This window comes from Marmota marmota, unplaced genomic scaffold (genome assembly GCF_001458135.2).
Source record: "Marmota marmota marmota unplaced genomic scaffold, marMar, whole genome shotgun sequence".
In the NCBI taxonomy this organism is placed as follows: Eukaryota; Metazoa; Chordata; class Mammalia; order Rodentia; family Sciuridae; genus Marmota; species Marmota marmota.
Genome location: NW_025999900.1, coordinates 66,547,862 through 66,569,967, shown reverse-complemented (window position 1 = coordinate 66,569,967; position 22,106 = coordinate 66,547,862). Strand labels below are relative to the sequence as shown.

The 22,106-nt window shown below is 40.5% G+C and overlaps 1 protein-coding gene and 1 pseudogene across 2 annotated transcripts in view; both read right to left on the bottom strand.

The window, feature by feature from the left end:
• The window catches only part of Rcor1 (REST corepressor 1), a 56,332-nt gene that overhangs the window by 15,917 nt on the left and 18,309 nt on the right, over positions 1–22,106 (bottom strand). The window contains exons 2-6 of one of the 2 annotated variants that reach the window (XM_015488711.2): positions 15,880–15,932; positions 10,977–11,138; positions 10,181–10,299; positions 4,604–4,682; positions 447–641 (exon numbers count right to left, since the gene is read on the bottom strand). In XM_015488711.2, coding sequence (XP_015344197.2) covers positions 447–641; positions 4,604–4,682; positions 10,181–10,299; positions 10,977–11,138; positions 15,880–15,932 — 608 coding nt within the window. The remainder of the gene's footprint in view (positions 1–446; positions 642–4,603; positions 4,683–10,180; positions 10,300–10,976; positions 11,139–15,879; positions 15,933–22,106) is intronic. The other variant, XM_048799378.1, reaches the window with a different exon arrangement.
• Positions 11,145–12,796, bottom strand: LOC107143348 (annotated as a pseudogene).

Below are 22,106 nucleotides of genomic sequence, written 5' to 3'. Positions count from 1 at the left end.
GCTCCCACACGCTGGGAAAGAAATAACAGCACATGGTTATAAAATAAATCATAAAATCCCAATCTATGGCTTTAAAACACAAAACCCGTGGTCCTCTCCTGGAGAAGGCGATTCAGGGAAGAGCAGAGGGAGTGGAGCTCTGGAAATGGAAAAGGGCGGGGGCTTCGGAGGAGAGGGTCCCCTTCCTGGTCCAGATATGCCACTGCAGAGTGTTCATGTGTTAAAAATCAAGACACTCAGACACACACACAAATGTATGTACCATAGATAAATTAAAGTCCACATACTTTTTCCATACTTCAATTTAAAAGTAAATTTTAAAAAAATTAATGAGTCAATATCCAAGATTTTCTATACAATTTCTTAGATCTGTGGAAAGGAAATAGCCACTGTGAGCAGCAACACCTGGAGGGTGAAAGCCGCCCTCAAGCACTGGACTCGGGTACCTGTCGTTTGATGGACACCAACTCCATGTCCAGCTGTCTCAGCACCGTGGTAGCAGCAGTGGCATTGGCAGAAACAGCCTCCACATCTTCCTGGGACAGAAACATGCCTTTTGGAGGTTTCCTTTTTGCTCTATTCTTAGCTTGTGTGCTATGTTTTTCTTTTTTGACCTGAGGAACTGTCTCAGTAGGGGGCACCTGCAGGATAAACAAATTTTGATGAATGAAACCAAAAAGCAAAAATGCCACGAGTAGCAATAAGCACGTTCTTAATATAGCCGCAAACAATCTAAGACACATACCACGCCATCTGCTGATTATCACCTATAAGCTCTAACAGGCACTTAACAGACACAAACATGGCTATGGGATTTTGGTTAAGTACTTCAGTGTCTGTTTCCTTTTTGAACAGAGACATCCTTATCCCATTTCTTTAAGTCTCTGATAATAAGCATTCTCAGCTTTCTGTAGTAACACAGGGGAAAAAAAAAATGTATTCTTCTCTTCTGAGCTCTGCAGCCACCTAGACATTTACCTGTATGACAGGTAAAGGAAGAGGGAGCTCTTTCATCCCAGCAGCCGTCTCTAGTAATGCAGTAGCCGTATGTCCACAGAAAGAAAAAAATGCTTCAGCACATGTAAACATCCTTAATTCTTTAAATATTTCAATTAGGAAAGAAACTGCCACAGGCTGGGGATCGAGCTCAGTGGTGGACCAGTTGCCTGGTGTGCATGAAGAGGGAGGGAGGACAACTACAATATGAACTATAACTTTTTATACATTTAAAAAATTTTTTTGGATGACACTTCGTTTTTAGATCAAGTCATAAAACTTGCTCTAAAAAGATATGTGCTATTACTTAAAAACACAGGACTGTTGCTAATTTTTTTAGAAACACAAAATCTTGGCAAGTTTCAAAAGAATCCGTGTCTTACTGGCAACCATATTAAAAACAGTAAGTTTCTATAATTGTTTGTAACCCCAACTTGCTGGGGTAATATACAGTGATCCAAGTAAAAACATGTTCAGGCTTTTTGCTTTATGTTTCATCACATTTTTCAGTACTACGGATTGAACCCAGGGGAGCATAACCACTGAGTCACATCTCCTGCCCTTTTTCACATTTAATTTAGAGACAGGATCTCACTGAGTTACTTAGGGCCTCAGTAAATTGCTGAGGCTGGCTTTGAACTTATGATCCTCCTGCCTCAGACTCCCAAGCCACTGGGATTACAAGAGTGTGCCACCATGCCTGGCTTTGCTTTATGTTTTAAAAGAGTGAGCTAAAATGACAATGCAAACTGTGATGGTAATGGTGACTTCTTGAAAATGGTAGTAAAAGTGTTAGAAGGCTGTAAATGATGTTCTGTAAGGCACTATGCTATCTGATAAAGACTACCTACTGACTGAGGACATGTTGTAATAACATGTGTATAACATGTTATACTTAGTTTCCAAGATTCTTTTTGAGTTGGAAATTGTGCTATATATAAATAAATTATGGAAACTGATATAAAATCAAGACTATTCTCATTCATTAAAAATGTTCTAGCCCGAGTAGAGGTTGCCCAGGCTAGCGCATCAGGAGAAACTAAAAGTTTAGATTTTAAAAAAGAAAATAGAAGCCAGGTTTGAAGACCTGCATTATAGGTACTTCATCAGTTTATAAGGCATGAGTCTGAAATAGCCAGCAGTGTGGTTCTTGAAAGATCTCTGAATCATGTGCAGTTACTTGGGTAAGTAAGTCAGAACCCTGACCTGAGACAGGCAGAAGGGGAAAATCCAGTAACAATATTTTCTCTAGCAATGAATGAGATGTGTCGATCAGGGGAGAATAAAGAATACCAAATGGGTGACATTAGCCAAAAGACAACATGGCATGGAATATCAGTGTTCTTTCTGGCCAGACCTTAGAGATGTGGCATATCAATATGTAAAAAATGGGTCCTGAATTTATGTGGAAGAAAAGGTAGACTATGGTGAATACGTGGATAAAAATAACGTGAGGCAATAGGCTAGGGCTGTAGCTCAGTGGCAGAGCACTTGCCTAGCACGTGTGAAGCACTGGGTATGATCCTCAGCACCACATGAAAATAAATAAATAAAATAAAGATTTTGTGTTCATCTACAACTAAAAAGTTACTTTAAAAAAATAACATGAGGCAACAAGCAACAACAATCACAGCTGATAACATATTTCTGAGTGACCAGAAAAAAGAAGAGGCATAGAGTGGACGATCCTTCTTTGACCACTATTTGGTACAGTCCTATTTCTGAATCATGTACATAGTCTTTATAGTTTCTAAGAACAAGAATTAAAATGCTCCTTTTATTTAAAAAAAAAAAAATGTTCCACTTAGGCTTTTATAAAAAGTTCAAGTACAATTTCCTTTCCCAAACAACCTACTTCAGTTAGCCCCTGGGATCTTGTTATTTGGGCAGGCCTAACAATCACTGCTAAAAGTGCCACCCAGAAAGAATGACTGATTGCTTGTGTGGTGATGTATAGTGACAGAAACCATAAAAATGCACATGGAACACTTTAACATAACATTTCTGCTTCCAGGAATTATTCTAGCAGAAAATATTAAACACACAAACAGTTACATGACCATCAAAACTCAACGTGTTTAATAGCAAAGAGCAGGGGAATGAGGACACGAGGAACCCACCCACCATGAACGAGCTCCATGCCGAAGGCATCATAGGATTAGTACTATATAGCCATGTGTCAAATATATTTGACATAAAAACAATTCAAGGTAGAATAAACTTAAAAAGTGGTAAAAAATACATAGTAAGATCCCTCTCAAAAATTATTACTATTTTTTCAGTAGTGGGGATAAAACCTGGGGGACACTCTACCACTCAGCTACATCCCCAGCCTGTTTGATTTTTTGAGACAGGGTCTTAATAAGTTGTCCAGGCTGGTCTCAAACCTGCAATCCTCCTGCATCAACCTCCCAAGTTGCTTGGATCACAGGCATGTGTCACCACACCCAGCCTCCTTTATTATTTTAAAAATTGAATAGATTCAGAAGTATATATAAACATGGGCCTGTATGTTTCACAGAGAAAGAAGTCTGGAAAGTCACTAAAATGTCTGCAGCAATTATAGGTGATAATACTGAAAATCACTTTAATTTTCTTCTCTTTGTTTACCTGTATTTTCCTATTTTGTCTATAAAAGGCATGTACTACTGCTGTGACAAAGTTTAGAGATGTCTAGTCCTCTGGGCTTTTCAATGTTTAAGATAACTGTTCTTATATTTTTAGGGATAGAGAACACTTGGGAATTCTGACGCCTTAGGCTTCATATACCCATATGAAACATGTAAACGTCATATACAACTGTAGGGGCTTGTGGATCCCTTGAATCTGGGGACTACAAATCTATTGTGTAATGAGTTTTAAAAAAATATTTATTCTTAAGTTTTAGGTGGACACAATATCTTTATATTTATGTGGTGCTGAGGATCAAACCCAGTGCCTCGTGCGTGTTAGGCGAGCACTCTACCACTGAGCCACAACCCCAGCCTAATGTAATGACTTTTTTTAAAAAAATTATTTTTTAGTTATAGTTTGACAAAATACCTTTATTTTATTTATTTTTATGCGGTGCTGAGGTTCGAACCCAGGGCCTCACACGTGCTAGGCGAGTGCTCAATCACTGAGCCACAACCCCAGCCCCTGTGTAATGACTTTTAAGCTAGGAGAGATTAAGCAACAACCCCAGGATTGTGCTGTTGCTGCTGACTGACAAGGACACATGGAGTCCATGTCAGCTCCCTGAGGTATCTTCAGTCACCTTTAGGATCCAGCATGGTCAGAGCCTGGGCAGATCCTAGGCAAACAGCAGACAGGAGGGCCAGGAGGAGATGCTTGGTGCAGCCCAGCCTCCCTGCCACCACCTGCTAGCCTCCTCAGAGAGGGCATGAGGACTGTACCAAAATGAGCCCCACTGGTCAACACTAGCTTTTCCTATAAGGCTTCCTTACTCAGGATTCCCAGCAAACAAAATTCTAAGTTCTATAAAGCAGAGTTGGTACTATTTTAAAAATCCAACTAATACCCTAAGTAGAATGGGTGAGAGGAGGGTTTTATCTGTGTAAGTAGTAATATGTTTATTTCCCTAAACAAGTACTAGGAGAAAAAATACCTCCTTTTTGCTTTCCTTATTTTGATCAACCTCGATGTCAATGGGGTTACTTCCATTTGTTTCTTCAAGTTCATCCTCACTGGAAGACAAGAACAAGTTAAAGAAAGGTTATTCTATATTAATGCTATTTTATGTACAAACATAGCCATAAGTTTATTTAATGGAAAACTTCATATAAAATTACTATATGTTTTCAGACTGCTGAGAAACATATTTATTTATTTGGGCCCCAAGGGCACTTTACAATTGAGCACATACCCAGCCCTTTTTATTTTGAGACAGGGTCTTCATAAGTTGCTGAGGTTGGCCTTGAACTTGCCATCCTACTGCCTTAAATTCCTGAGTGCCTAAGATTAAAGGAGTGAGGGCTGGGGCTGTGGCTCAGAGGGAGAGCACTTGGCTGGCACGCGTCGGGCACTGGGTTCGATCCTCAGCACCACATACAAATAAAATAAAGGTATTGTGTCCACCTACAACTAAAAAAATACACATTAAAAAAAGATAATTACAGGCATGAGCCACTGCACATCACAGGAACTCTGTTTTTTAAAAAATGAGTCTCATAGAAGTCAAGCAGCACGCCTGATTTGTCCAGTGAAAACCGACAGAAGACTGGTGACGGCAGGATAGTAGGCGCTTCAATTCCTCCCACTGGACCTCCAGAATCCACCCCAATTGAATACACCTACTATCCTGCAACCCCTTCCCGGCCAGTGGCAAGGCTTCAAGCAGTTCTGGCAGAGGGGAGTGTGCGAGAAGAGCCTGGGGTTGAGGGAACCTGCCCAGACTCTGCCACTACTTCACAGGCAGGTCCCTTGGGAGGTTAGCCACCTCTCAGGTGCAACTGCTGTGGCTGTGTGTCCCCATCGCGGTGCGACAGAGGGGCAGGAGAGCACAGCAATTCTTGCCACCTACAGCATAATACAAGTGAGCACAGACAAGTGTCAGCCAGTGCTCCCATGTCTTACTCAAGATAAGCAATTCACTCTACTTAACTCTGCTGATTGTGATGCCAGACCCCATTTATAAACAATACACTAGACCTAACGTATGAAGGAAATGAAAATTTAATCAAAAAAACTAAGATTAGTGACCCCTAAAAGGGCATCCACTGGTATGAATGTCCAAGAACATGCAGATGTACCCAGGTCAGCAGTTTTATTGTGGCTTGAATCTGATATCTTCAAAGAGCCTTAGAGATGTTCTTAACTCCACTCTCAATTTACCCTCAGGCCTAGAGATTTGAATTTTCCAAAAATGACACTCTGTATTCTTGTATGATACTCTCTTTTCATTTAAAATAATACTATCCTGAGAAGGAAGTTTGGGTACCATAAAGTTCATTTTCCATTTTATTTTTTATTATTAGTTTATGAAAATATACTCTAGAAAATGTGGGAAATATAATTTTTTAAAAGCCTCCATGTAGTCCCATCATTCTAAGAGAAGAGCCTTGTGTGCACTGCCTTCTGGGCCTCAAGCCTTTTCAGTTCACAGTTGAGGAGACAGGCTTGGGGAAGAGGCTGAGAGAGAGGTGAGCAGAACCTACAGGGCCAATACTAGAAGACTGCTGAGCACAGGGATGAGAGGAGATGGTTCTACACAGCTTAACTCAGCACACCCTTACTTACTGCAGCTTAATGAGCTATCTAGAATAATACCTGGCTGGTGTGGCTCAGTGTCTAGGCTTGCCTAGCATGTTAGAGCCCGACCGAGTTCCACCCCCAACACATGGAAAAAAAAAAGAACTTCTCATTCTCACACATAATGGACAATAAAAGAAAGAGGAAATAAACTGTATTTTTTGTGTTTATCGGTTTAATATTTTTTTCCATTTTTTAAATTGGTGCATTATAGTTGTACTAATGATAGTATCTGTTGTTACATATTTTTACACGCACACAATTTGGACAACATCACCCCCCACTTCCTCCCTCCCTCCCCTTTTCCCTCCCCTGGTCCCTTTCTTCTGTTGTACTGATCTAGAATTTTCATGAGATCCCTCCCCATAATCTTTCTTTTCCTTTTTCCCTCTAGGTTCCACATGAGAAAACATAGTTAACTCCACTCTCAATTTACACTCAGGCCCAGAGATTTGAATTCTCCAAAAATGACACTCTGTGCTCAATGTTTGGCTTATTTCATTTAAAATGATGACCTCAGGTTATATCCATTTTCCAGCAAATGCCATAATTTCATTATTCTTTATGGCTGGATAAGACTTTTATACCATATTTTCTTTTTTAAAAAAACATTTGTTTTATTGTAGGTGGAAATAATGGCCTTTATTTTATTTTTATGTAGTGTGGATGATAGAACCCAGTGCCTCACGCGTACTAGGCAAGCGCTCTACCACTGAGCCACAACCCCAACCCCTTTACCACATTTTCTTTATCCATTCATCTGTTGATGGATATCTTGACTATCACACAGTTTGACTATTGTGATTTGTTTTGCTATAAACATGGGTATGCATGTGTCATACTGACTTTAATTCTTTAAGATAAATACCAAGAGATGGTATAGCTGGGTCATAAGGGGATTCCACGCCTAGTCTTTTGAGGAGCCTCCATACTGATTTCCATAGTGGTTGTACTAATTTACAGTCCCAACAATAGGGTAAAAGTGTTCTTTCTTCTCTACATTCTCTCCAGCATTTATTATTATTTGTATTCTTGATGACTGCCATTCTGACTGGTTTGAGATGAAATATCAATGTAGTTTTGATTTGCATTTCCCTAATTGCTATGATGTTTAATGTCCTTTCATGTTGGCCATTTGTATTCCTTTACAGAAGTACCTATTTGATTCATTTGTCCATTTATTAAAGATTTTCTCCCATTTTGTAGGTTTCTCTTCACATTCCTAATTGTTTCCTTTGCTGAGCAAAAGCTTTTTTTTTTTTTTTTTAAAGATAGAGTGAGAGAGGGAGGGGGAGGGGGAGAGAGAGAGAGAGAGAGAGAGAGAATTTTTAATATTTATTTTTTATTTCTCGGCGGACACAACATCTTTGTTTGTATGTGGTGCTGAGGATCGAACCCGGGCCGCACGCATGCCAGGCGAGCGCGCTACCGCTTGAGCCACATCCCCAGCCCAGCAAAAGCTTTTTAATTGATGCCATTCCATTTATTAACTCTTGGCATTATTTCCTGAACTTTAGGGGTTCTACTGAGAAAGTCATTGCCTGTGCCTATATGCTGCAGAGCTGACCAGATATTTTCTTCTAGGAGTTGAATAGTTTTGGGTTTAATTTCTAGGTCTTTGATCCACTTTGAGTTGACTTTTGAGCAGGGCAGGAGATTAGGATCTAGTCTCAGTCTACATATAACCAGTTTTCCTAGCACCATTTGTCAAAAAGGCTGCCTTTTCTCCCCTATGAGATTTTGGTGCCTTTGTCAAAGATCAGATGACTATCTGTATGGATTTGTTTCTGTGTCTTCTATTCTGTACCAATGATCCATCTGTTTTTTTTTTTTTTTTTTTTTAGGTAGATGGACTATAACACAATGCAAATTTTTTTTATGTGGTTGCTGATAATCAAACCAGGGTCCCTGCCCGTTGTCTAGGGCCGCAGCGCTCTACCGCTGAGCCACAATTCCCAGCCCTGATCCATCTCGTTTTTTTTTTTTTTTTTTTTTTAAAGAGAGAGTGAGAGAGGGAGAGAGAGAGAAAGAATTTTAATATTTATTTTTTAGTTATCGGCGGACACAACATCTTTGTATGTGGTGCTGAGGATCGAACCCGGGCGGCTCGCATGCCAGGCAAGCACGCTACCGCTTGAGCCACATCCCAGCCCATCCATCTGTTTTTATGCTAGTACCATGCAGTCTTTGTGACAGTAGTTCTGTAGTATAATTTGAAGTCAGGTATCATGATGCTTCCAGATTGCTCTGACTCTTTGTATTGCCTTTGGTAGTAAGGTCTTTTCAACAATATTAATTGTGCCTATTTGAGAACATGGGAAGGTCTTTGCATCTTTTGAGGTGTTCTTCAATGTTTTATAGTTTTAATTGTAGGTCTTTTACTTCCTTGGTTAGATTTATTCCTACGTTTTTCTTTTCTTTTTTTTTTTTTTCTTGGCAGATTTGTTGGTTGGTATATAGAAAGGCTATTGATTTTTGTATGTTAGTTTCATAACCTGCTTTGTTGAATTGGTTTGTTAAACTTCTCAGTGTAGGATCATAATCTTCTTCAAAGACTGATAATTTTATTTCTTCCTATTTTTATCCCTTTTATTTCCTTCTCTTGCTTAACTGCTCTGTCTAGAATTTCTAGGACGATATTAAATAGGAATGGTGAGAACAGATGTCCTTGTCTTATTCTAGATTTAAGGAAATGCTTTCAGTTTATCCTGATTTACTATGGGGTTGCTTTGGGTTTTTTTGTACATAGCCTTTATGATATTGATTTGCATTATGTTAAACCAACCTTGCATCTCTGGGATGAAACCAACTTGGATATGATGTACAATCTTAGTATTTCATTGAATACAATTTTCTAATATTTTATTAAGGATTTTTGCATCTAAGCTTATCAGGGATATTGGTCTGGAGTATTCTTTCTTGGTGTGTCCTTATCTAACTTTGATGTGAGTGTGATACTGGCTTCATAGAATGAATATGGAAGGGTTGCATCTCTTTCTATTTCATGGAATAATTTGAAGAGCACTGGCATCAGTTCTTCTTTAAAGGTCTGGTAGAATTCAGCCGAGAATCCATCTGGTCCTAGGCTTCTTTTGGGAAGGCTTTTTATTACTGCTTCTATCTCACTGCTGGTTGTTGGTCTGTTAAGGTTTTTTACATTCTCCTGATTCAATTTTGGCAGATCATACATCTAGAAATGTAGCCATTTCTTCTAGGTTTTCCAATTTATTGGAAAACTTATACTTTAAGTTTTCAAAAATAGTTCCTAATGATCCACTTGATTTCTGTGATGTCTATGGTGACTTCTTCTTTTTCATCTCTAATTTTATTAGTTTGGGTCTTCTCTTTTTTTTTCCCTGTTGGTTAGTTTGGCTAAGGGCTTAAAATCTTTTCTTTTCAAAAACCAACTCTTAGTTTCATTGATTCTTTGTATTGCTTTTTTTATTCTCAATCTCATTGATTTCAGCTCTCATCAATTTCCTTCTACTAGTCTTAAAATTGGTTTGTTCTTTTCAGGGGCCTTGAGATGCATCATCTGTTTATTTGGAATCTTTCTGATTTATTTCTGTAGGCGCTCATAACCCATAAACTTTTCTCTTAGAACTACCTTTATTAAGCTGTATGCTCTTTAAACAAACCAAATACACATGTCAAATAAATCTTGAATTACCATACCAAATTAATTTCAACCTATAAAACAAAAGATCCCTTTCTATTAGAAGGAACCATCTTTTAAGGGTAGGGGAAAAAAATATGATAAAGTCCACGCACTCAAAATCAAAGCCCACTCACTGCCAGCAAGCAGGATGGTGAGGCAGAGTGCCCGAGGAGGAGTGCTCCAATAGCACATGTCACCTGCCTCTGGCTGAAGGCACAGCCCTCCCACCTTCCCTCTAGGTGGTTGGATGACCCCTCACCCCAGCAGCAGGCTCACCTCTCCTCTCGCTCCCGCTTTTGTTTCCGGGCATGACGATCCATCACACTGGTTTTGGTTCTTGTCTTCTTCCAAGAGTAATAAAATTTCACCAGACTTGCTATAGATTTATCAGGAAGCTAAATACAAAGAAGAATTGGTTTAGACTTAAAGCCAATCTTTAAAAACACAAACATGTTTAGTTATATTTAACAAGGGACACTCACATATTCAGAAATGTCCTAAGACACAGCCCATTTTTCTGGTAAGGAAAAACAATTGACAAAATGCACTTTCAATGCAAAGCATTTACAAATTACTAAAGCCTGTGAGTAGGCTTGGCCAATGAAAGATTGTGAAGTTAGACTAAGGTGAACCGTTTTTCACATAACCAATGTCCTTAGCACATCTTTTAGCTTAATTTTTTAAAGTTCATTTTAACACGATTAATACAAATGTCAAGCAAGCTTTTAAATAGGAATCTACCAAATAACTTCTAAATGTAAAAGATATGCAAATATTCCCCACGCAGAAAAATAAGGACCCAGCTCGCTCCACCTCAATCACCAGAGATCCTTCTGTTGGTTTAACTTCTGAGATGGGAGGCAGCTGAGTTCCACCTGAGAGCTGGAAGTGCTAGGAACAGCCTCACTTCTGCAATGAAGCCCGGCACCCACAGAGCATCACTAGGATGTTTCTGCCTCTGAAGGCAGCTTGATTGAACATGGGGATATTTGTCCAGTAGTATGAGGCCCTAATCATTCATGTATACTCTTTGACAGGGGGTGAAGGGGTGTCAGTGGCCTCATCTACTTACCATTTGTTGGATTCTATGAAAAGTTTTCCCATGAAAACTAAAGGCTTGCTCAAATAAGACTTTATCTTCCACAGTCCACTCATCTGGGAAGGGGGTAAAGTTGGGCAAATCAGCCAATGATTTTTCAATATTATGCTTATGCCAAAAGAGCATTCCAAGAGCCTAGAAAAATGATACCAGTGAAATCTTAGACCGCACAAATGGAGTGAATGAAACACTAAAATGGAAGTCAGACTGGCAAAAGAAGAACATGTATGACTTTAAATCTAGACAAATACATGCTTGACTCATATATACTGCTAAGTAGAAGATACTGTCATACACCGCATTTCCCCCCACTTTTTTTTAATATTCAAAGATGTCTTTTATAAAGTTTTCCCATGACTTCTACAAATAAAAAAAGAGACACCAATGAGATATTCCTTATACTGTCTCAAAATTTAAAGACCAACTTGCCAGAGGGTGTACAATAGATCATACAAAGGCCTTTTTGTGAGGGTGAAGAGGCAGGCAGAGGCAGGCTGGCATAAAAAGTTAGACTGTTATCCAATCTATAATTTACATACATTGGAACTTCGGGTGTGGTGTGAACTCACTTAACTGTACCATGTAGGCCTTCTGAATGTAATTAAAGGAAGGCCAGTTTCTGTTGGTTTGCAGCTGAACACTGCAGTCTGCCCTAAAACAATGACAAGGTGGACTGATCTGCATATGAAGGAAAGCGCGCCAATGCAAAATATGGACTAGTGTGCTTTCTGTAAAGTTTTAATACAGCTGGAAAAGGGAATTTTCCTTCCTGGTTTGGAGTCCTCCTGATTAAAGGCAGAACCCATATATTCTAATTTCTGCAGTTAAAAACTTTCTCTGGTTATTTATTTTTCTCCTCTGAGTTCAACCACTGTTTGGCCTAACCTTGTACCCTGATAGGCTGAAAAACCAGGATAACCGGTTTTCTCCCTGAGGAGAGAAAACCCATTCTGCTTCTGCAGCTCCAGGTTTTCCCAGAAGGACTTCTGCAGAGACACACCTATGCTGGAGACAGCACCAATGAAAGCCACCAGCTGCTCCATTATGTGCTTGCTGCATGTTAATAAAACAGAGTTTCTGAATATTTCTTTTAATTACTGTTTTCCCAATCAGAGTTGCACCAAAGAAGGTTCAAAAAGGTCCAAGAAAATGTCCGAGTTATTCCAGTCAGATCAAACAGAATGTTAGGAACTGAAGTGTAGGCCAGCATTTCAAAACAATCCACCCTTCTGTACTAGGAGTTGAACTGCCAGGTTGGCCTGCGAGGCAAAGTCTTGTGCAGTCTCTGCATATTCCAGCATCTCTTCAAATCCGTGACACCCTTCATCATCTGGCTCACCACCTGAGAAGCGAGCTGCCCTTGCTATGAAATAAGGAGGCGTCTCTCCAAATGCTGTGCCCAAGACCCCACATGTAGGCCTTTCTGAGATGATTATCCACAAAGAGATGGCTCCTTCAGAGCACTCTTCATCTGGGCAAACCACCGGACCAGAATAGGTGGCTCAGGGAAATTAGCTGAGTTGTTCACAACCAGCTAATGTAACTGAACTATATGTGGGCTCAGAGAAAGCAAAAAGGTGTGCAGCTGTCCCAAGCCCAAGAGAAGACACAATTCATAAGCCTACTCAGTTGGCACACAAAGGAACTGTCTCCACACATGGTACATGCTGTTGGTGTTTTCCTTCAAAATCATTCGCAGCTATAAGCACAGCAAGCAGCAGTAAAAAAGACACAACAATGCTTTGACAGTGCCATGATTTTGAGGTCCATTCCTTCAAGATGATGCGTTCTTTTTAAAATCTTTTTTTAGTTGTAGATGGACATAATACCTTTATTTTATTTATTTATCTATTTTTAATATCTATGTTTCATTTATTTATTTTATGTGGTGTTGAGGATCGAACCCAGTGCCTCACACATGCTAGGTGAGCACTCTACCACTGAGCTACAGCCCCAGCCCGAAGATGATGCATTTTCACAGAGAAAAATTCCACAAGGTAATGTGTGTCCATCACCTCAGGACAATTTTCTGTCTTCCCAGTTCCTCCTCTTCACTGACTGAAGAGGAGTCTGTGAAATTTTGATTATGTTGTTCCTTGCTCATTGTTACCCACCTAGTCACAATTTTTTTCATTATCTGCCATTTTACAGATCAGTAGTTCTCTGCATCTTAAAACCCTGGAAGTGGCTCCACTCCAAGTTTTTATTGTGATAAAATACACATACCATGAAATTTATCACTGCAACCACTTCTAAGTGTACAATGTCACTGAACACAACAACCATACTGTGGTACAACTATCCCCACCACCCAAATCCACAACTCTTCTCATTTGAAACTGAAACTCTACCATAACCCCTTGTCAGTACCTCCTCCTCCAGCCCTAGCAACCACCATTCCACTTTCTGTCCATGTTGTTTTTGGGCTCTAGGCTCTCCTAAGGAGACTCATGCAGTGTGTGTCCTTTGGCAACTGGCTTATTTTCCATAGCATCCTGTCCTCAAGGTTCATCATACTATAGCATACTTCCTTTTTAAGGTTGCATAATACTCCGTTGTAAGTACAAACCATATTTTGCTTATTTGTTCACCAGTTGGGTATGTGGGCTGCTTCCATATTTTAGCTGCTGTGAATGGGTATATAGGTTTGAGATCCTGTTTCCGATTCTTTGTGTACATACCCGGCAGTGGAACTGCTAAATCACACAGTATTAATTTCCTTCCTCTCTCCTCCTCTCTTCTTCCCTCTCCCCACTTTCTCTTGATTCCAGGTGGTAGCTCTACCACAAACTTATAACCCCTGCCTTTTTGTTTGAGACCATGTCTGGCTCAGTTTCTGAGGTTGGCCTCAGCCTCTTGGGTCCCTGGAATGCCAGGATGTGCTACCACACCTGGCTGATGTCCCTTCATTCCCCCACCCACAGGCAGATCTAGTGGTAATGAACTCCTTTTTCTTATCTGTGAATGTCCTCACTCCTTCACATTTTTGAGGGACAGTGTTGTCTGACACAGGATCTTGGTTGACAAGTTTCTCTCTCAGAATGGTGAATGCATTCCTTAGCCCCTGTCTCTGGGACTGCAGAGTTTCTGAGGAGAAAAATGATTGTTTTGCAGTCGTGCGCACCTGCCAGGTGGCTGCCCCCTTGCTACTTTATCTTTGAGTTTCATGAGCAGGAGTTTGTCTTATCTGACTTCTCAGTTGCTCTGATATTTATATTCATGACTTCCAGCAGCTTTGTAAAGTTTGGGCCATGATTTCATCAACAATTCTGTCCTCAGTGCTTTCTCTTCATCTCCTGAACACCCAGGTACTTAGGTGGCTCTTCTTGATGATGGCCTCAGGGACCTTGGGTTCTGTTCACCCTTCTTAAACCTTTTTTCTTTTCAAACTCAATTCATTTAAATTGTTCTATCTTGAAATTCACTGATTTTTTCAGCCTGCTCAAAATCTTTGAATCCTTCAAGTGAATTCATCATTTCAGTTATGATAATTTTTAGCTCCAGAGTTCTTCTTAAATTTCATTTTAGGTTTTATCTTCATTAACATTTCCATTTTGTTCTCACATCATTTTCTTACCTACCTACCTACCTACCTACCTACCTATCTATCTATCTATTTGTTGTTGCTGTTGTTTGTTTTTACTGGTATTGGGGATTGAACCCAGGTGCATTTTACCACTGAGCCACATTCCCAGCCCCCTCCCTTTCTTTTAAAATCTTTTTTTTTTTAGTTGTCAGTGGACACAATACCTTTATTTTATTTATTTCTTTTTAATTAGTGCTGAGGATTTAACTCAGTGGCTCACCGTGCTAGGCAAGGGCCCAACCACTGGGCTACAGCCCCAGCCCCTTTTAACCCTTTTTATGTTTTTCATTTTGAGACAGGGTCCCACTAGATTGCTGAGGCTGGTTTTTGCACTCGATCCGTCTGCCTCAGCCTCCCGAGCCACTGGGATTACAGGTGTACACCACCTTGCCCAGGCCCTTATTGCAATTCTAAAGTGAAAATGATCATGCTAAACGCTCATTTTGGGAGAAGTGAGGGATTCCGGAAATTGAACCCAGGGTACTCTACCACGGAGCTACACCCCCAGCCTGTTTTACCTTTTGAGACAGGGTCTCACTAAATTGCTGAAGCTGGCCTGGAACTTGCTATCGTCCTACCTCCTGAGTAGCTGGGGTTACAAGTGTGCACCCCACACCTGGCTCTCATGTGACTTTTCTAAAAATACCTTTAATTAATTAAAAGTAATGCCAAACCTAAAGAAAAATGTATAATTCTGCATACCCTAAACTCATGGTGCCTTTGATCGTTAGTATAAATGGGAAGTGCTAGTAATTTACAAGCAGTAAGAGCCAGGTCAACGCCATGGGAAGCACTGACCCCAATTAAATATGTTTAAAACAGTAATTAGATGTAAGAATAAAATAAGATTACCAGTACACTTTTGTAGAGAAACACTTTTTACCAATATTCTAAATGATATCAAGGGTTTATAACCTGAAAGTGACTCCCACCAACGAATATAAAACACTATGGGTTTGTGTGTGGCATCAGAAGTCTGAAAACAACATCTCAGATGCAGAAGAATGACATAATCCAAGGAGAAAATGCTGCACCCCAGCGATGATCTCCCTACTGACGAGGTGGTAACCACCGCCCCAAGGCTACAGACCTGCAGAAGTGCACAGCCTGTACAGCCACCTCCAAATCAAAGACTCTGCATTAATCCTCACCTGGGAAAGGAGAAAGCAGCCTGAGTCTGTGGCGCTGACCACTGCCAGTGAAGCAGCGCTGCTACTGAGCACAAAGAAGGCCTCCTGATAGAGTGGCCTCAGAAACTACTTTCAACAACAGCAAGGAAAACAAGCATACCTGCTCCATGTTGTACCCATGCTTCTCCTTGGCGATGGCAATGTACTCGTCCACTGCAAGACAGGAGGAGAGACAGTAAGCAGATAGAAGGACGGCACATTCCAGTCCCCCAGACTGACAGATCTATGCCAGGCCTGTCACACTTAAGATGGAACACTTGAGTAGATATTAAAAAAGCAAAATCACATAGTATGATCCCATTGCAGGCCCTGCAGATATAAATCCCATGGAGAAATGTCAGAATGAACACACTCAAGTATTAACCAGCAGCTACCTCCAGGTGGTAAGCATTATCTGTTCTTTTGGAACTACTCAAATTTTCTAAAACAAGAAAATAATGCTCTGGAACTTTGAAAACCACTGAGCAGTAAAAAGAAATATAAAATGGAAGTTCACTTTAATCTCACCTGAGGTTAAATAATCAGCAAAGGATGTTTTAAAAAGTCAAAGAGATAAATGACAAGACCTAATGCCCAGTATTTACGTCCAAATATTCCAAAACAAGATGGCAAATGCTGGCTTCTGCGGAAACACTCAACCCCCAGGAGAAGAAGAAGCATTCTCCTCTCCTTAGGACTTTCTAATCCTTCTTCCCAGGTATGCCAGAAAAATAATGAACTGCTGGTCAACATTACTGCCTAAAGTCATGAATGACTTTCCTTCATGAATTATAAGAAAAACACAAGCTTAAAAAGTAATAAAGAAGAGCTGGGGTTGTGGCTCAGAGGTAGAGTGCTCGTCTAGCATGCATGTGGCACTGGGTTCAATCCTCAGCACCACATAAAAATAAAGATATTTCCATCTATAACTAAAAAACAAAATAAATATATATTTTTTGAAAAAGTAATAAAGAAGCACAGAACAGCATGAAATAAAATAGTAAAATTCCTTTCATTCCCTATTTCCTCTTGCCCCCAAATCTCATGCTCCAGAGGCAATGACAACAGTAAAAAGAGGCTCCCTTGCCCATGGACACAAGAGACCTTGTCAGTCAGACATCTCAATCCCAATATTCACATACAAGTACAACACAACCACATTCCTAACTGTGGTGAAACAGGCAACCAATTTAGCAAAAAGAGATCTAGTCGGAAAAAGAATTCAGACTCTTTTGTTAGCATGTATTCTAATACTTGGAGGAATTTTTTTTCGTTAACGAAGAAAAAAGAAAGAAAAGAGAAAAAATCAACTTAATTCAAGCAGCAATACCTATAATGCAAACTCAAATTAATATTAACTTCAATATTAAGGCTCTAATTTTTTATATTTTATATTTAAAATTCAAACTTGATAGTAACTTCACTAAAATATAGTTAAGATTCTATTTACCAGAATTTCAGCAAATAAATCACTGGTTTTCAAGGGGCGGAGGTGGAGGAGGTGTGTGAGGGGTACATTTCAAGGGATATTCCTTGTTTTCTAATTTTCGATGGGGTTGGTTATTCCAGGCAGTCACATGACCTTTAAGTAGATCAATATGCAGGGCTGGGGGTTGGGGCTCAGTGGTAGAGCACTTGTTTCACGTGTGTGAGGCACTGGGTTCCATCCGACACCACATAAAAATAAATAAATAATGAATGAATATATATCTATATAAAATATATCTATATAAAAAGGTGCACCGGCTGAGGGAGCCATGCAGCATCTGTCCTGCTGGAACCAGGCACAGGTGTCTGCTGAAGAGTCCATTCTGTTCCTCAGCAACAGGGCTTTCACGGAGCCGAACCATTGTCTTTGACCAGATTTAGCTAAAAATTGCAAGGGAAAAACAAGCATTCTTGGATGCCACTCCATTGTCATCTGCCCTTTTGTATTTTAGTACAACCACTCCCTGGTGGTACGAAGGGTACAAGGTACCAACCAAGCTGCAGCAACTCAGGCTGCCTGTCACACTTGCAGTAATATTAAAAAAACAGGTGAACTTACTAAGGTGGCCTTTTAAATCATGCTGCTTTCAGATGTGCTTCAAGTCCACTGTAAGAATTCGAATATAAAGGAAAGAAGGAGGGCTGAGGCTGTGGCTCAGCAGTAGAGCGCTCGCCTAGCTCATGCGAGGCCCTGGGTTCGATCCTCAACACCACATAAAAATAAATAAAATAAAGGTATTGTGTCCAACCAACTACAACTAAAAAATACAAAATAGTAAAGGGAAGAAGGAAAGAACTCTTCCACAGATCCTTAAAGGAAGCCATTTGGTGGTACCAAGAGGGACTCCGAGGCTAATGCTATCAGAGAATACATTATCAACAGTGTCCACCAAAGGGTGACAACCTGTGCTGAGTGAATGCTGGGGGTGCTGTGCTACTCCATGTTTTGGCTTCCTACAGCAAAATAAAGCCAGCAAGGTCAGGCTGAGTGAGACCCGAACCCAGCTGTCCCTGAGTTCATCCAGCAGAGCCTGGCCCACAGGAAGTGCTGATCTAATGACTGTGATCCCTTCACCACTTTCCTGACTGACCCAGTGATGAATTAAAGGGACAGAAGGCTATTGTTTCTGACTAAGCTCCTGCAATGGGTCCCAAAAAGACCAGGCTAAAAACCAACATCAAGTCCCACACGCTAATGTTCCATGTCAACCACCTATGTGGTGAACTTTCAGTTCATCAGGATTAAAGAGATAACAGCAAAAATTCCCAAATAGGCCAGTTTCAATGGGCATGATAATGAAGTTCCCTAGCTTTAATTGTTACACTTTTGTAACCTGAAATAACCTGAACTTAACTAGCCAATTCCTTTCTTATTGCGCTGTCTCCCAATACCACAGAGAAAAGAATCCACTTTTTGTTCTTTTGTTTCTGCCTCATTCCCCTTCTCTATCTATCATGCTAACCTCTTCTGCTAGGTTGGCACACTTAGTCTGTGGAATGAAGTATGGTACAATTCTAAAGTCAAAAATAAAGCCAATCAAACCCTAAGGACATGTATGAAGACACGAATGGTGTGAACATACTTTCTATACAACCAGACATATGAAAAATTGTGCTCTATATGTATGATATGAATTGTAATGCATTCTGCTGACATAACAAATTAGAATAAAAAATTTTAAAAATTAAAAAATAAGATGGCAAAAACATGTCTCAAAATAAACAAAATAATTAAAAATAAAATAAAATAAAGCCAATCAAGATCCCTAACTGAATTTCTGTAAGTTTAGGTTTTCACACCAGGAATTAGCTCTCACAAGTAAAGCTGGGCTGTCACCCAACGGGGAAAACCACACTACGGCAAGCCTTGCTGCCCCCTCTCCTCTGATTGCTCTGGACCACAGTGAACTCTGCACAGACACTGCTGCCATCAGACAGGATTTTTCGCACATCCCTCGGGCTCCACCTGCTCCTCAGCTTTCCTCCTCCTTGATGATCAGAGGGACATGGCACCTACCACTTACCTGCTCCTTCACAGACAGGAGCAGCTGCTGCTGGTCATTATGAAAAATGGAAGATGCTCATTTTTAAAACCTTCCACGTGGCCTCCCTAAGTAAAGCAGAAATGAGCTTTCAACCTAAAAAAAATTAAATCTGCTCCCAGCTGCCCTCAAAATACAAAGGATGACTGATGCTTATGGGGGGTGGAGAAGAGAGGAACTGGGAAGAAGAGGCAGGAAAATGCAAGCTGCATGGCAAATGCTCACAGACAAGAAAACGGACCCTGAAGAACTGTTCCAGAGATGGAGGTCCCGTCTCTGAAAGCAAGCATCTTGATGCTGCCCTGCCCCTAGGAGGTCAACCAGATTTCGTCCCAATCTGGGAGTGAGGTGCCATTGTGGGGAGAGCGTCAGGAGGGAGAGGTCAGACTATGTTGCTTAGGCTGGTTCCCAAGCTCCTGAACTCAAGCCAACCTCCTGCCTCAGCCTCCCAAATAGCTGAGACTAAACACATGCCACCCCAACCAGTTCTGTGGCTTTTTTGAAAAGACAAGAGCTTACCATTCATTATGTACCATTATGGCAAACACATGTGAATGAGTTTTTTTTATAACATCACTTAAATGCAGAAAAATCTCACTCATCAAGAAAATGCATAAATTCCTAAAACCCAGTCAAATATTATTGAACTGTACTTAATATGACCGCAGCACTATATCACACGCAGGCCAAAATGGAAACGCAAAACCAATCTGATTTCCTGCTGTAGCCTGAGACCACATGCAGGGGACAGAAAAGAACATAAATATATGAAGAAACAGTGCAGACATCCGATGACATAGGGGCACCAGGTAACTAGTCAATAAGGACTGATGATGACAACTCAAGGATAGCCCCCTGTGACCTGGGAGGCTGAGGCAGGAGGAGCACAAGGTCAAGGCCAGCCTGGGCAACTCAGCTAGGCCCTATCTCAAAAAATAAAAGGGGCTTGGGGGTGTGTCTCATTAGTATAGCACCCCTGCACTCAACCCTCAGTTCTGAGGGGAGTGGAGAAGCTTCAACAGCTACATGGATTACATAAAAACCGTCGTATACCAAGCACAATGGCTCATGCCTGTAATCTCAGAGGCCTGGTACCAAAAAACAAAACACACCTGAGAGTTACTCTGTGCCAGCCAGTGTTCTAAGCTCTTGACAAGGATTATTATTATTGGTGCTAGGAATTGAGCCCAGGGGTACTTAATCACTGAGCAATATCCCCAGCCCTTTTTTATTTTGAGACAGCATCTCACCAAGTTACTTAGGCTGGCTTTGAACTTGTGGTGTTCCTGCCCCATCCTCCTGAGCTGCTGGGATTACAGGTAAGCACCACTGTGCCCAGAACAAGAATAATCTTTTTAATCCTCTGTGATAATTCTATTATCACTCTCATTCACAAATGAAGAAACTGAGGTTCAGAGATGTTAAATACCTTGGTCAGTCACACACAGCTGATAAATGACAGAAACAGACTTATACACAGTTGGAGTGTCTGATCCCAGAATGTGTGGCCTTAACCCTCCATGTGTAATCCTCTCACTTGAGGAAAGCAGACAAAGGGAGAAGGCTCTTCAGATAAGGACTGTCTCCAAGGGAAAGGGAACTAATAAGCAAGGCTGACCAACACACTCTTATCTAGTAATAGGAGCTAAGAAAGTCAAACTGTGGTTGAGGTGTCCAAGTGATACATGCCTGCAATCCCAGGGACTTGGGCTAAGGAAGGAGTATCACAAATTTGAGGCCAGCCTCAGCAACTTAGCAAGACCGTGTCTCAGAATAAAAAATAAAAAGGGCTGGGGATGTGGTTCAGTGGTAAAGTGCCCCTGGGTTCAATCTCCTGTACTTAAAAAAAAAAAAAAAAAGCCGTGGTTGAAGTAATGGAAACTGAGAGTAAAAAACAGATGGATCCTCCTGCTAAGCTTTATTTGCTTCTATATTATGAATTAATCCAAACCAAATGACCTTATTATCACTGGCAAGAGTCTCAATTCAACAGCAAAAGGGAAAGAATGCAGATGAAAACTTCCATAGTAACCTTAATTTACCCTTCCCTCTCCCAGATACTGCAGAGACTCAGAACACCTTGTGATCTTGCAGATTCTATGCAGAGAAATAGGATGACACCAAAGGGTGGGTCGAGGACAGAGCTTATAGCCTTAATAGAGCTGCTTAAAAAGCTACTATCGTAACATTTGCAATAGCATGACATATGGCAAAGGAAACATGACTGCAATTTCTCTCAAACTGAGCACGCCAAAAAAAATTTAAATATAACAAATACCATGACATATCCTTTTGTTATTAACATAAGGAATGAGTTATCACTTCAACTCACTGACAATCAGAACTCCTTAAATCATGTAAGTGAGGCAATTCTGCCACCTGGTGGGCATGGACATTACTGCAGTTAACATTCTAATGCTCCCACTGACTGTCTTTAGAGAAGAGGGCACAAGACACAAACTATAGTCTGTCAGAGCATGTGACCAACACATCCTTCCAAGTCATGAATAAAATGCATATTCTTTATGGAGATGCTATTTCCCTACTGTAGTTTTTAAAAAAATTCACTTTATAGAATTCAATTTATAGAAAATTCACTTTATAGATTCACTAAGTAAACACAAATCCTACCCCGGTAAACACAAAATCCTACTCAGTCTCACAGACAACCTATTTGACCAATACTATGTCTACTTCCTGATTGCTATGTCCTGAGTTGCTTTTCTTCACCACACCCTTCCATCATGATGTTTGTTCTGCCTCACTTCTGAACCCAGGGCAATGGAGCTGGCGGTTTACAGACTGACACCTCTGAAAC